Raw genomic sequence first — 16,718 nt, forward strand, 5'->3', positions numbered from 1 at the left:
TATTAGGTGGGTTAGTAACTGGTTAAAGAATTGTATTTAGAGGATGCTGGTTAATGTTTTGATGTCATCCAAATAAAAAAGTTTTAGAGGCTTGTCATCTTTAAACCAATCTTCATTTTTAGGAGGGGCTTGGTGCGTAGAAAAAACATTCAAAGGATATAGTCATCATATTTCCGGAAGATATTGTGGAAAGAAATACAAATATGTTGTATGATAGATCAGGAAACAGAATAATCTCAGTAGACCATAGCTACAACCAACTTGATTTAGATAAAATTTAACAGGAATAAGTCTGATATACTTTTGAGTCTGAAAATTTATCTGACCAAACAAATAATACACTTGGAAAAGGTTTATAAATAGCATATATTTAAAAAATTGAACTAATGACCTTTCATTGCCCCTTGGATCAAATTGTAGCTCCTAAATGGCCTGCAAGATCTCATAGAGGCCTAATACTTCCATGGCTTTATCTTGCTACTCCCTTTATCTGCACTTCTGGGTGTGGAGAGGAAGACATCTTTTTTCTCATCCTTGTTCCTTTGCACCTGCTGCTCCCTCTGCCTAGAATACCTTTGCCTCTGCCCGTTTTGCCTGGCTAATGCCAACTCATTATTCTGGGCTTGGTTTAGGTTGGCAGTTACTTACTAGATCTGTTAAATAAAATTTGAGACCTGATTGAAGACTTCCAGCTTTTAATTTTTCCAAGTAAACTCATTAAAAAAAAAGTTAGCTTTGGCGCTTACTAGTTATCTTTACGCACTCTGTTTCGGTGGCCCAGGATTCACGGGTTTGCATCCTGGGCACGGACCTATGCACAGCTTATCGAGCCATGCTGTGGTGGGTGGTGTCCCATATAACGTAGAGGAAGATGGGTACGGATCTTGGCCCAGGGCCAGTCTTCCTCAGCAAAAAAGAGGAGGATTGGCAGTGGATTTTAGCTCAGGGGTAATGTTCCTCACACACACAAAAAAAGTTAGCCTTAATTCTATCCTTTGATAAAAGAATGGACATTTTAATGTGAAAAAAGTTAGGATGGCATAATCTTAGATTACAGATTATCCTTCTGGATTAAATAAATTTGGATTTGTAAAAATTATATAGTTGTTTCTTTATATTGTTAGCAATGATTGAAAACTTAGTGACGGACTACACTGGTCAAAGAATGAACACTGGCTAGTCACCACCGTTATTCTAAGCTATATTAGTTGGTCCTCCAGGATGCTCTCATGTCTTGATTTATATGCCCCTGTATAGCAGAAATAAGCCTGTGTGAGGAGGCCTCGAGGCTATGAGTTGGGCATCCCCTCCCTTGGTCATTGCTTGAATAGCTCCACGGGGAACTTCTTGGGCACCCCTCATCAATATCACCATCACCACCACCTTTGCAACTACTGCTATCATCATTTTAGGTTTTTTTTATTTGTACATGTTAATATGATTAGGTTTCACCAAAACCGTACCTTTGTCAACAAGCCATTCTGTCTCATTAGGGTAGCTTTACAGCACTTTTTTTTTTAGTGTATTGATTTTACAGTTTAATATTGAGAAGTCAAATTTACTTCTCTTATTTTCATATTCTGGTAGAGCATATACTCCAGGGAGTATATTAGGGAAAAAGAAGCAAGTTTAAACATGTTGATAAATCAGCAAGTTTAAATGTTAGAAAGATTTGCTTCTCTCCTGCAAACTCCTTGTAAATGAAAAATAATAGAAAAGCCTTCAAACTAATATAATTACATTTTGCTATAAAAATAAAAATACCCTTATCTTTTATATTTTATAGGTGGTAATCGTTAAGGAAAAGATTTAACTACTGTGTGTGTGATATTCTCCTAGTCTCATGCTTACTAATAGCCATTGTGTCATATTTCCATATACACTGTAATCCTTTTCCACTGTCATGGATCAACAACTGTGACTACTCCATCAAACAAGCTGTTGTCTTTGCCCCTCAATGTTGTGCTTTCTCAAAGGCATTTATTCTTTTTTTCTTCCTCTCATCCTCAAGTTTCCTTTTAGATCTGAGTTCAAGACTGGTCACATACTTCTTGTTTAAAAACCGCTAGCAGCTAAGTGCCTTGTCATCTCCCTGTCACTCTGGATTCTTAACCAAATATTCATACCTCTTTTTTCTCTCCCTTTTGCTCAGGGAAAAGAGGAAACCTGAAGAAAAGTCACAAGTGACTTTTTTGTCTTGTTTTCTGCTTGCCAAAGTGATAATAGATTAGTTTTAGAAAAATTGGAAAGTATAGGAGGGTGTTAGGAAACAGGAAAGGAAATCACTGCTCATCCCTACAGAGGCAGTCACTGTGAAGACTTTGGTCTATTTTCTTGCATTCTTTTTTTCCCTACTTAGGAGATCAAATTACATGTGCAAATTTGTATCTGTTTTTTTTTTAATCTGTTTTTATTTAACATTTTTACCATAAAATTTTCCCATACTAAAAATCATTTTCAAGGGATTTTTGATGTTTGTGTAAGATTCCGGTGTTTGAGTTACCATAATTTATATAGCAAATCCCCTCATATAATACATTGTTTATGACTTTTTTGAACAGTTTTTTGCCACATTTTTTTTTTTTTTTTTTTTTTTTTTTTTTTTTTTTAAAGATTTTTATTTTATTTTATTTTTTCCCCCCAAAGCCCCAGCAGATAGTTGCATGTCATAGCTGCACATCCTTCTAGTTGCTGCATGCGGGACTCGGCCTCAGGATGGACGGAGAAGTGGTGCCTTGATGCGCACCCGGGATCCGAACCCGGGCCGCCAGCATTGCAGCGCGTGCACTTAACCACCAAGCCACGGGGCCGGCCCGCCACATTTTATTTTTTATTATTAATTTTTTAGAATAGAATCTTAGAAGGGCAATTATTGGGTTAAAGGAGTGATGTTATATTCTCGGTGAAGGTTCTAGAAAGAAATATTACTAAGTTTATTAATTTAGCTTAATTTACTAGCTAACTATTACTAAATTTCTTTCTAGAAAGGCCAGTTTATACTCAATCTAACAGTATAGTGTCCACTTATTGTTCACTGGCCATTACCAATGACTTTTTAGGAGGTAAAGAAGTTTTTTAAAAAACTTAATAAATCCCACGTTTTACTTCTATAAAGGTCAGAGTCGGAAGTTTATGCAGTCCGGATACACAGCAGAGAGATCAGCAATTATATCTAATTGCAGATGGTGGTGTAAGCTTGTAGGAGCCTCCAAAAGAGCGTTGCCAGTAGGCATGCAGTTTCAGATGATATGTCTGAACATCACACCCTCTGAAAATGTATCTGCCCTCTTCAGGCCCAGCCTTATATGAATGGGGCTGTAACAGACCAGGATACAGCCTTGCCTGGATATATGTAGGAGATATATTACATCCAGACCAGATGTGCCTTATTAATCTCAGAGTTCTACAGTGCATAATATGACTAGTAGAGGACAGCAGATGTGCACTATAGAGGCATAAACAGATTTCTCATTCATTATTCTTAATGTACTCAAGTTACCATGGCTTAGGTGAAGTGCGTTTCTGAATGTGGTGATATGGAACTAGATTAAGATTTAGCTACCTACGCATATCTGAGAGTCATAATAAAAGGTCCTTAATCAGCTATAACAATTATCTAATCCTAGAGAAGTCCAGTGATGGAAATTTCATAAGAATCTCTTTTTAAGTACCATATAAGGTAAATGAACCTTAGACCACAGTCTTTCATAACTTTGTGGTGAAACAGATTTTAAGTTTTTACAGTTTAATTTCATTCATTCATTCATTCATTTATTGAGGTAACGTTGGTTTATAACATTGTGTAAATTTCAGGTGTACGTCATTATATTTCGATTTCTGTGTAGACCACATTGTGTTCACCATCCAGGGGCTAATTACCATCCATCACCATCTACGTGTGCCCTTTTACTCCTTTTGCCTTCTCCCTCCCCTTCCCCTCTGGTAACCACCAATCTAATCTCTATATCTATATGTTTGTTCTTTTTTTATCTTCCACTTATGAGTGAAATATATTTAAAATATTTTTTCTATGTTTCAGTTAGTAGTTGTTACCAAAACATGTAAAGGAAATGATTATTTGGGGCATGAAAATTAGAAGTGTTTAAACCTACTGGAAGACAGAAAAAGCATTATTTCATGTATTTTTCAGAATATAACTTAGTTATAATCCTAAAGAGAGGCTGTAGGAAGTTTGTGTGTTCTGGTAGCCAAAATCCAACTAGAAGCTCCGCCAGTAACTTGCTCATCTTTCTTCCTTACCTCCAAAATTAACTGCAGTTTTACTATGCTATGAGTTCTCTCATTGCTGGAGCTGGGTTTTATTTATTTTTGTATCTTCCATACTTAGCATGGTAACAGGCACAATATATATTAGATGTTCAATAAATGTTTGTTATTGTTATTTTTTGTTTGTTGTCTAAACTCAGCAACATGTTTACATTCTTTTTTATAATTGTCAGAGAAAGACATAGAAATAGAATTGGAAAAGATTAAAACAAATAGCTGTGCTTTTAATTTTTTTCCTAATCTATCCCTTTTACTTTTTAATATTTGTGATATTCAAGGAATTCAGACATTGCTTTTTACTGTATTTTTGAAAACTCACACAAATATACTTTTCATTCTTTATGTTCATTTTTGAAATTGCTACTATACTGCTTTAACTTTTTCAATACTTATTAAAGAAGGTTCTTAAATATATTGATACAGAGTTCTGAAAAAAGCTTAACTACATGGAAACTATTGAGCTTCTTCTATAATTAAATATAGTCTAAAATAATTGTATGTGTCTGTAAGTAGAATAGATTCAATAAACGTCAGAGAAACCTTCTTGTTAAGATTTGGAGGAGTAGGATAGATTTTACTTCTATTTTAAAAAGTAAAGAATGTGATTTAGGTAGTAGATACTGATATATATGTAGCTATTTCCTCATTACAGAAGAAGGTTTTATTTCATATCAGCCTTTCTTTGTATTCTGCAACAAAGAAAATATTTAGAATAATTTTTAACTTTTTGGAATATTTAATGTTCGGAATTTCTGACTTTGCTATTTGTCCAAATTACTCAGGCAAAAGGGGCAGCTAGCTATGGAAAGAGCTAAACAAGTGGAAGAGTTCCTGCAGCGGAAACGAGAAGCAAGGCAGAATAAAGCTCGAGCTGAAGGACATATGGTATGATTTTTTTTGAAATTTTGAACATATTATTCAAAGTGAAGGTCTGGAATAAGGTAGGTATAAATGAAAGGAATTGTAATCTTTTACAAACATTTACTCTAAACATTTTCAGAGTATAAAGTTGTGATGTATCTTATTTAACCTCTCTTCTGCTATATCTTTTATACCAAGGGTGAAATTCTATTGTTGCTTTGGTTAATTGGGAATAAGTTTGTAGCTGTATCCTTCCTTTAAGAAGAATGGAAGTAGATATATCAACTTAGATATTTATATTAAAATAATAAGTTCTTATATTGCTTACATTTTTTTCCGATATGCTTTTGGTTTTAAATACTTTTAAGTAGCAAAGAATTTTAGAAGAAAAATGGGAAACAAACATTTGGATAAATATATATGTAACTATACATTTACTCAAAAGCAAATTAGAAACAAAAGTATATTAAAGCCTTCAATTATGCCAGTGAACTAAATTGTCATGTATCCAAGAAAATATTAACAGTTTTTAGATAATCATTTCAACAGTTGGAACTTAATAGTTTTGACTTGTAGAGGTGCACAAATGCCTTTTGACCTTTTGTCTACAGAACAACTGATGATTGTTTCTATCAGCTCAGCGCCCCACGAAGCATCACGCTCATGTAGGAAATAGGTCAATTATATGGAAATATATTTGGATTAGACTTATATCTACTGTAAGTTCACAAGTGGCATCTCTGTGAGTTAATTAATATAATTATTCCAATTTAGGATTTTTTTTTCTTGAAATAATATCATTGGAAAATAGTTAAATTTTTAAGTGGTTACCCTTTATATTTTTAACATAGATCAGTTTATGTTTTTCTAATATCTGGAATTAATCTGTATTTGTATCCTTCCTGTAGATAGTAGAAGAGAACCTCCTGCATTTTACTTGCCCCATATCTCACATGTTGTTAATATCTGGATTTTAGTTACAGATTTTTAATTTAAAATATTATAAAATGATTATTAGACTTATCAAGATTTCCTCAGCATTGTTCCTTACATTCTAATATTCTCTCCTCAGTGTATTTTTCTTCATGCTGGAGAATATTCTCTGGTAATCATTCTGGAAAGAAACTTTCTAAGATTTGTTGGGAAATGTCCTTATTTTGTCCTCACACTTAAATGATAATTTGTAGTCGTGGTCCACTGGTGAATTTGCTTAGCATTTGTATGTCTGAAAAAGTATTTTGCCCTTTTTTTTTGAAATATATTTTTCTGGGGTATAATATTACAGATTGAGAGGATTTTTTCTTTCAGTACTTTATTTTTATTTATTTTTTTAATTTTTTGTTTATTGCAGTAACATTGGTTTATAACATTGTATAAATTTCAGGTGTACATCATTATACTTCTATTTCTGCATAGATTACATCATGTACTTTAAAGATGTCTCTCCACTTATCTTCTGGCATGTCTGTTTCTGACAAGAAGTCTGCTGTCATTCTTATCTTTCTCCTCTATATGTAATGTGTCTCTTTTCTCTGATGACTTTTGACATTTTCTATTTATCACTGGAAGCAATTTGATTATAATGTAGCTTGGTGTAGTTTTCTTCATGTTTATTTTGTTGGGGTTTGTTGAGCTTCTGAGATCTGTGGGTTTATAATTTTCATCAGATTTGGAAAAATTTCACCCATTATTTCTTCACAAATTTTTTTCTGTTCTCCTCTCCCTTTTTTCTTCTAGGATGCTCAGGTACCTAGCAGACCATGTGATGTTCTCTTAACAGCTTACTGATGCTCTGTTCATTTTTTTTCAGTCTTTTTTCTGTTTCATTTTGGATAGCTTCTATTTCTGTATCTTCAAGTGCATTAATCTTTTCTTCTGCTTTGTTTAATCTGCTATTAATCGCATCCAGACATTGTATATTTTTTATCTCAGATATTGTATTTTTTATCACTTAAAGTGTATTTGGGTCATTTTTATACTTTCCATGTCTCTCTCTATAATATTTATCCTTTTCTCTACCTTCTTGAACATACGGAATATAATTATAATAGCTGTTTTAATGACTTGTCTACTAATTCTATTACTTATTTCATTTCTGAGTCTCTGTTTATTGATTGATTTTTCTCCTCATTTGGGTCATCCTTTCCTGCTTTTTTACATACCTGGTAATTTGTGACTGGATGCCAGGCATTTTGTATTTTATCTGGGATTTTTTTGTATTTGAATATATTGGGGCATGCAGTTAATTGGAAACAGTTTGAGTCTTTCAAGGCTTGCTTCTAAGATTTTCTGGGCAGATCCAGAACAGCCTTTAGTCTAGAACTGAGTTGGCCCCACTGCTGAGGCAGTACTCTTGAGTACCCAGTACCCTGTTGATTTGGAGGTCTTTCCACTCTGGTTGTTGGCAGCGTGAAATATTCCTGGCCCTGAGTGAGCCTCAGGTATCGTTGACATTATGCTAATTGTCACTCAGCAGGAGCTCAGAGGAAACCCTCTGCAGATCTCTAGTACTGTCTTTCTGTGCAGCTCTCTCTTCTTTGGTACTCCATCCTGCAAATTTTAGTGATCTTTAACTTCCCAAGATCTGACTCCTAGTTTCTTAACTCAGAGAGTCTGCTAAGCTCTGTTTGGGGACCCTCTCACAGTCTGCAGCCTGGAAACTCTTGCCAGGCAATAAGTTGGGCAATTATTGGGCTTACCTCACTTGTTTCGCTTCTCTCGAGGATCACTGTCCTGTGCTGCCTATTATCCAGTGTTTGAAAACCACTTTTTCCTGTATTTTGTCCAAACTTTTAGTTGTTTAAGGTGGGAGGGTAGATCTGGTCCCTGTTACTTCATCATAGCTGCAAGTGAAAGTCTTCAACAATAATTTGGCTGGATAAAGAAATCTAAGTTTGAAGTTCTTTTCCTTACCACTTTGAAGGTACTGCCTTATCTTCTTCCTTTCGTTGATGCTAATGAGACATGTGCTATGTTCTGGTTCATGTTCCTTTTTGAGGGATTTTTTTTTCTCTCTGATAACTTACAAGACTCTTTTTCTATCCTTGATGTACTGAAATTTCACTTGAATATTTCTCAGTTGTTTTTTCATTCACCTGACTCAGGCTCTAACTGAATGTTTTCGATGTGAGTATTTATCTTCAGTTCTGGGACATTCTCAATTAACATTTCTTCAAATATTGCTTCTTCTCCTTTTTCTCCTTAAGAGAACTTTTATTAGATGGGTAGATTGGAACCTCTGCATCAGATGTCCTTTTTAATGTACTTTTGTTTCATCTTTTTTATCTCTTTCTCTTTTTTTAACTGTGTTTTGGAAGGATTCCTAGGCCTGAATTTCAACTCACTAATATATTCTTTAGTTTTATCTGCTCTGCTGTTCAGCCCATCTGATGAATTTCTTTTAATTTTAGAGATTTGTGTTTTCATGTCCATGAATTCTAATTAGTCTGCCCCTAAAACTCCTTGAATGTGTTCTCATTTCTCTGATAATACTTTGGTTATTGTAAATCTTGTTCTTAGTGTGCTATTGGCTATGTTACCTTGGTTTCTTCAGTTTTTATGTTATCTATTTCATAGTGTTGGCATTCCTCAGCTGTTTGGTGTTTTTGATGGTGTGTTCGTATTTTGGAACGTCTATTTTATGTTTCATTGCCTTCGTGTGAGTGGCTCCCTGGCAAGGTGGAAGAGTGCTACTGACCTGTCCTTTGCACAGTTTTCAGTGAGAGTAGAAGATGCGTGGCACATGTTGATATTCTTCCAGGCAAATACCTTGACAGCTTGTTTTCTGGGCTTAGGAGATTCCCATTCTTCCTAGGAATCACCAGTCACCCAGAGTATTGGCCTGTCCTTTCCCACGCTTTCTCTTATTACTCCCGTCTGAAGGTAACTGACTCTGCTCCTGGCTTGTGGAGATGGATGGTGTACTGGAGGTAACCCTCTTATTATAACCACTGTTGTCTGCTATTAGACCTTCTCATGCTCTTAGTTTCCAACACGTTTTAGAGCATGCTTCATGTTTTGCTCACACCTTCTCTGGTAGTAGTCTTTCTCACATGCTTTTGCTCATGAGGTTTCTCACTTTAAACTGATTTTGTGTACATTCTTTATCTCTGGATTCCTTCTATTCTTGGGACTACCAAGAGTGTTGCTTGTTTTTAAGTGCTGATATGTATTCACTTAAAACAACCACTTCTCTATTCTAGGATTTTGCAAGAAGGGAAGCTATAGTATCACTCTGCCATCCTGCAATCAGAAATTAGTATTTTAATTTCATTGTGTTTTTATTTAAAAAAAACATGCTTTAGAGATCAGCAGTGCATTTTGTCAGTGATTTTTATATGACTTTCCAAGATTCATTTTGTTAAACTATATAGAATTTCTTCATTCCTTAGATGACTAAATGTATACATAAAACTTTGCCTTAGAAAAATGTGGCTAAAAGTGAAGAATTTCTATTTTCCAGTATTTTTGGGTGTGTGCGTCATATATTACTTGTTTTATTCACTAATTTAACAACAGGCAGTTTGTTAAACACTTTGGGAGTAGTAGGTTAATTAATTAAAGTTACTTAATTAAAGCTTAATCAAACATAGTTTTGTCTCTAGAGTAATTTGTAATCTAATGCTGGACAAGAATATGTACACTAGTAATATGAGGCAGTGAATGGAGTGAGGGCTGAGGTCACCTGTGGGAAGGGTAAGAGGCCTCAGAGATTTTAAGTTCTAGATTCGAACTTTTTTTATGATGAGGTAGAGATACTATTTAATCTATTTTAAAATATACTATTGCCTCTCTGTATTAGTTTTCTATTGCTGTGTAACAAATTACCATAAACTCAGTGGCTTAAAGGAACACAAATTTATTACTCACAGTTTCTGTGGGTCAAGAATCTGGCCGGGGTCATCTGCTCATGGTCTCATAAAGCTGAATCAAGGTGTCTGCCAACTGTGTCCTCATCTGGAGGCTCAAGTAGGGCAAGACCTTCTTCACTATTCCCTCAGGGTGTTGGCAGGATTCACTTTGTAGCTGCTGTTAAGACTGAGGTCTCCATTGTGTTGATTGACTTTTGACTAGAGACCACTCTCAGGTCTTTGCCCTGTGATCTCCTTCATCTCAATAACAAAGAACTTTCTGTGCATCAAACCCCTCTCATGCTTCAAACTCCTGGCTGCCACTTTTACAACCAGCCAGAGAAAACTGCTTTTAAAGGACTCATGTGATTTGGTCATGCCCCCTGGAGAATCTCTCTATTTTAATGGCAGTCATCCCATTTAACATAACCTAATCATGGGGGTAAAATCCATCATATATACAGTCCTAGGGATTATGTAGGGTTTGTAAACCTGGTAGAGTGGGAAGGGGTGGCAAGAAACCTTGGGGTCGTCTTAAAATTCTGCCTACCACACTCTCTTTGCCTTTAATTTTAGAGACTACATCTGGGGACTGTAGACTAGGCTAGATGAAGGAGCTACTTTTAAGTGCTGTCTTTAGCAATATGCTTGATACTAAAATGTACTATCCAGGGCTCCAAACAAGAGCTTTTTGTTTTTAATTGGTTTTATTAAGATACAATTTAAATACAATGAAACATACCAATGTTAAGTGTCATCTTGATGAGTATTGACAAATGTATATAGTCATGTAAGCACTACCACAATCATGGTATAGCACTATTCCATCATCTCTTAAAAGTTTCCTCATCTCACCACAAGAAAAAAAATTTGTAACTCTATGATGGATGTTAACTAAACTTATTGTGGTAGTCATTTGTCTCTCTCTATATATACCAAATCATTATGTTGTACACCTTAAACTAATACAATGTTATATGTCAATTATATCTCAATAAAACTGGGGAGTGAGGGGTGGAGTTTCCTTGTGTCCCTTTGCAGTCAAGCTACCACTAGCCATAGGCAACCGCTGACCTGCTTCCTGTTGCTGTAGTTTTGTCTTTTCTAATTTCATGTAAAATTATCGCTCATACAGTATATTGTTTTTTGAGGCTGATGTGTATTAGTGGTTTGTTCTTTTTTATTCCTGAGTCATATTCCATTGTATAAATATACCACAATTTGTTTATTCGTTCCTCAGTTGATGAACATTTGTGTAGTTTCCAAGAAAGATGCCTTTAAACTCATCAGAGTAAATGTGAAAATTAAATCCACTTACTTATATGCATATCTGTATAATTAGCCTGTCCTCCCTGGGCAGCCCTCTTTCTGAGTTGGCATATCTCTCCTTATTATGTGTAACTTAGGTAGTGACTGTTTTTACATTCAAGCTTCTGAACACTGCTGGAGAAAATTAAGCTATGATGGTTAATGTCAGATCAGTTTATTGTCTCTGGTTTCAGCTAAGCTGTCAACCCTACTCAGCAATCCTTGTATATCTTCATGGTCACCAGCCTCTCCCATTGCCCACAGTGGGAATTTTCCTCAATGATTTTGTCCTTCATCCTTCTCTGTGAAGATAATCATTACTTTACAGAGAAAATTGGGCTTAAGATTCCCACAGGTCCTCAGATTTTCTGCTTCTGTGCTTATAAATTTATCCGTAATTGTACCCAGTCTTTGTTTTCTCCAGTCTCAGAGGATATAACTTTCTACCCTCAAAAGTAATCTTTCCAGGGCTGGCCCCATGGCCTAGTGGTTAAGTTCAGCACGCGCCGCTTTAGCAGCCCAGGTTTGTGGGTTCAGATCCCCGGTGCAAACCTACACCACTCGTCAGCCATGCTGTGGCGGTGACCCACATATAAAATAGAGGAATATTGGCACAGATGTTCACTGAGGGATAATCTCCCTCAAGCAAAAAAAAGAGGAATTTTGGCAACAGATGTTAGATCAATGCTAATCTTCCTCAGCAAAAAATAAATAAATAAAATAAAATAATTATTTAAATTTAAAAAATGTAATCTTTCCCATTCCATCTTATTAGATAATTATAATACCAATAATTGTTAAAATTTGTCATTTATTGGGTGCTTACTCCATGTTAGGCAAGGTTCTAAGTTCTTTACCTATATTAACTCAATTCTCAAAACAGTACTCTGAGTAGATTATCTTATATTCCCATCCTACATGTTACCGAGGCATAGAGAAATTGAAGTTACTAGCTCAAGATTTACAGCTACTAAATGATAGAATAAGTATTTAAATTCCTATAGTCTGACTTTAGAGCCCACACTTTCATTTCCTTATCTTCTATGCCATACTGTCTGTTTACCTAAGGGCCTTCCTCTTCCATCAGTTGTTTTCTCTCTTTTCTGAACTTTTCTTCTTTACTGGTACCCTCCTATAACCTATAAATATATTCATGGTTCTCACATTCCTCTGTGGTCACCATCCTCCTCTCCTTTCTCCTCTTCATAGCCAGACACTTCAAATGAATGAAGCACCTGCTGTCTCTAGTTGCTTGCCTACTATTCAATTTTCTATTCATGTACACAGCTTATCACCACATGACCATATTGACACAGAAGTTACCAGTGTCCATCTTGCCAAATAGAGTAAATGTTTATCTTATGTGATCCTTCTGTGACACTTGATCTCATGAGCTACTACTTCAAAATTTCTTCCTTGCCTTCTGTGATACCATGTTCTCTTTGTTTTTCCTTTACTTCTCTGATTACTGTTTCTTCATATCTTCTTTTACAGGATTCTTTCCTTCTCAGTATTTAAATGCTGATATTCTGTAGGGTTCTGTCCTTGGTTATTTTCTCACTATAAATAATATCCTGGAGTGATCTTACTCATTCTACCAGGGACCGATGACTTCAAAATCTGTATCAGTTACTCAGGCTACTCTCCTAACTTCTATTCTATCTAGCTACCTTCTGGACATTGTTTCCTAGGTGTTGCATTGGCTCCTCATTTTTTTGAAACGTTTTTTTATTTTTTAAATTATCATGCAGAAAGATTAACTTTATTTTCTTTTCCAGTTCTCTGAATTTTAACACATATATAAATTCGTGTAACCACCACCACAATCAGGATACAGAACAATTCCACCACCCCAAAAACACTCTTGTGTTATCTCTCAATATAGTTGTACTCTCCCACAACCCCTAACACCCTTGTATCTACTGATCTATTCTGCATTACTATAGTTTTGTCTTTTCAGGAATGTGTTATGTTGTATGTATGTGTACATGTGCCTAGTAGTATGTAAAGTTTTGCAGTTGGCTTCTTTCGTTCACCTTAATGATATTCATCCAAGTTGTTGCATGTAACAATAGCTTTTTCTTTTTTGTTGGTGAGTAGTATTCCATAATACGGATATATTATAGTTCGTTTATCCATTCATCTATTGAGGGAAATTTGGGTTGTTTCCAGTTTTTGGTAATTATGAGTGGTGGTGCTTTGATCATTCATTTATAAATTTTTGTATGAGTGTAAGTTTTTTTTTCTCTAGAGTAAATACCCTGGGGTAGGTTTGCTGGGTCATACGGTAAGTATATATTTAACTTGACTTTAAAAAATGTCAGACATTTTCCAAAGCATGTGTACCATTTTGCATTCTCATCAGCAATATACGAGAGTTCCAGTTGCTCCACATCCTCATCAGCATTTGGTATTGTCAGTATTTTTTATTTTAGCCATCTAATCCATGGATAGGGATATCTCATTGTAGTTTAATTTGCATTTCTCTAAATGTTAATGATATTGAATAACTCTTCATGTGCTTATTTGTCATCTCTGTGTCTTCTTTAGAAAAGTGTCTAAGTGCTTTGTCCATTTTAATTGTGTTGTTTTTTATTGTTTAGCTTTGAGAGTTCTTTATATACAGTGGATACAAGTCTTTTATTGAATAAGTGATTTTCCAATATCTTCCCCTAGTTTGTAGCTTGGCTTATCATTCTTTTAACAGTATTTTTCACAGAGCAAAAGGTATTAACTTTGATGAAGTCTAGTTTGTCAGTTTTTTTTCTTTATGGATCATGCTTTTGGTGCCATGTCTAAGAACTTTTGCTTGTCAAACAGTCATGAAGATTTTCTCCTGTTTTTTCTGTTAAAATTTTTGTAGTTTTACTTTTCACCTTTACGTCTATGATCCATGAAAAAAAAATGTTTTTATTATGGTAAAATACACATAACATAAAATTTACTGTCTTAACCGTTTTAAAATATACAAGCATTAAGTACATTCACCATGTTGTCTTCCTTCTGCTTGATTTATGTTTATTTTGCTCTTTTCTAGTCTTTTAAGGTTGAAGCTTAGATGGTTGAGACCTTTCTTCTTTTCTAATATTGGTATTGCATGCTGTACATTTCTCTCTAAGCACTGCTTTAGTTGCATCCCACAGATATGCTGAGTTGTGTTTTCTTTTTCATTCAGTTCAAAATGTATTCTAATTTCCCTGGAAATATCCTCTTTAGCCCATTGATTATTTAGAAGTGTATTGTTTAATTTCCAAGTGTTTAGACATTTTTTTGTTATTTTCTGTTATTGTTTTCTAGTTTTATTTTTAATGGTCAGAGAACATACTTTTGTAGGATTTCATTCAGTCCTCTTACATTTGTTAGGGTTTTACTTTGATATAGGAAATGATCTATCCTCATGAATGTTCCCCATACACTTGAAGAAAATGTGTATTCTGCTGTCGTTGGGTGGAGTACAGTCATGCCTCACTTAAGAATGGGTGTACATTCCGATAAGTGCGTCATTAGGCAATTTTGTTGTGCGAAAATTGTAGAGTATACTTACACAAACCTAGATGACATAGCCTACTACACACCTAGACTATGTGCTACTAATCTTGTGGGACCACCATCGTATTTGCCATCTATCATTGACTGAGACATTGCTATGTGGCGCATGACTGTATTATATAAGTTTCAATTAGATCCAGTTACTTGATGGTGTTTTTCAGTAGTTCTTTATCGTGCTGAAATTCTGTTTGAAATTCTACATTCTATCTATACTGAGGTAGGAGTGTTGAAGTCTTCAAATATAATTGTGAATTTATGTATTTCTCTTTTCAGTTCTGTCAGCTTTTCCTTTTCTTTTTTTATTTTTGTAAGAACATACACATTTAGGATTGTTAGAGTTTTTTAGTGAATTAACCTTTTTTATCAAAATATCTCTTTTTATTCCTTGTATTAGTTTTCTTTTGCAGTGTAACAAATTACCACAACTTAGTGGCTTTTACAACACACATTTATTATCTCATAGCTTCTGTGAGTTAGAAGTCTGGGCACAGCTTACCTAGGTCCTCTGCTAAGGGTCTCACTTGGCCGCAATCAAGGTCAGCTGGGCTACATTCTTATCTGGAGGCCCAGTTGGGGAAGGATTCACTTCCAGGTTCATTCATGTTGGTGAGACAGTTCATTTCCTTGTGGCTCAAGGAGTGAGGGCCCCAACTACTTGCTGGCTGTTGGCTGGAGGTCTCCCTCAGTTCCTAGAGATCATCTAAAGTTCCTTGTCACAAGGACTTTGCTAACATGTCTGCTGACTTCATTGATCAAGGAGAGTCTATGGAGGGAATTCACTAGCAAAACTGAATGATATATAATGTAACAATTATAGGAGTGGCAGCCTATTACCTTTGCCCTATTCTGTAGGTGAGAAGCAAGTCACAGGTCCTCCCCACGCTCAAGGAGAGGGGATTACACAAGAGTGTAAACCTTAGGAGGCAAGGATCATGGAGGCTACCTTAGAGTCTCTGTGCCACATTTTTGTTATTTTTTGTTTTAAAGTCTACTTTCTTTGATATTAATATAACTATTCCAGCTTTCTTTTGATTAGTGTTGGCATTGTATATCTTGTTCTGTGCTTTTGCTCTTAATCTACCTCTCATGATTGAGGTCAGTTTTTTCTAGTGAATCTATACTTGGTTTGTGTGTGTTTTTTAAAATCCATTCTAACAAATCCTGTCTTTTAATTGATGCATATAATGTAATTGCATTATATGGTTATATTTGATGACATTTAATGTAATTATTGATATATTTAGATTGAGGTATAACATTTTATTATTTGTTTTCTGTTTGTTACCTCTGTTTTTGTTTCACTCTCTCCAATTTCTTGCTGACTTTATGTTATTTGAACACTTTTTATTATTCCACTTCAGTTAATCTGTTGTGATTTTGGCTATATCTTTCTTTCATATATCTTTTTAGTGGGTGTTAAAGGGAATAAAGAACATACTTTCCTTTTCACAATAAACAATACTTTACTACTTTAATTGGAATGTAGAACTCTCCGCCATGTAGTTCCCTTTACCCTCTCCCCTTTATGTTATAGTTGTCTTATATATTACTTTTACATACATTTAAATCCCCATCAGGCAGTGTTATACTTTTTGCTTATAACTTCAAACATATTTAAGAACTCAAGAGGACAGGAACACTTGGTTATATTTTCACAAATATTGACCGTTTCTCTTGTTATTCCTTTATTCCTAATGTTCCAGGTTTTCTTCTTATATCATTTCCGGCTCTCTGAAGAAATTCTTTTAGCAGTTCTTTTAGATCAAGTCTACTGGCTAAAAATTCTCTTATTTTTATTTCATCTTTAGTTCTAAAAAATATTTTTGCTGGATGTAGCATTTTGGGTGGCCAGCTTTTTTCTTT

General features: G+C 34.9%; 1 protein-coding gene across 1 annotated transcript in view; it reads left to right on the plus strand.

Moving 5' to 3' along the window:
- NEK1 (NIMA related kinase 1) overlaps positions 1-16,718 on the plus strand; it is a 179,826-nt gene that overhangs the window by 65,182 nt on the left and 97,926 nt on the right. The window contains exon 18 of the mRNA XM_087437435.1: positions 5,070-5,172. Coding sequence (XP_087293561.1) covers positions 5,070-5,172 — 103 coding nt within the window. The remainder of the gene's footprint in view (positions 1-5,069; positions 5,173-16,718) is intronic.

The sequence above is a fragment of the Ceratotherium simum genome, chromosome 12 (genome assembly GCF_057802395.1).
Source record: "Ceratotherium simum simum isolate JZ-2026a chromosome 12, ASM5780239v1, whole genome shotgun sequence".
Classification (NCBI taxonomy): domain Eukaryota; kingdom Metazoa; phylum Chordata; class Mammalia; order Perissodactyla; family Rhinocerotidae; genus Ceratotherium; species Ceratotherium simum.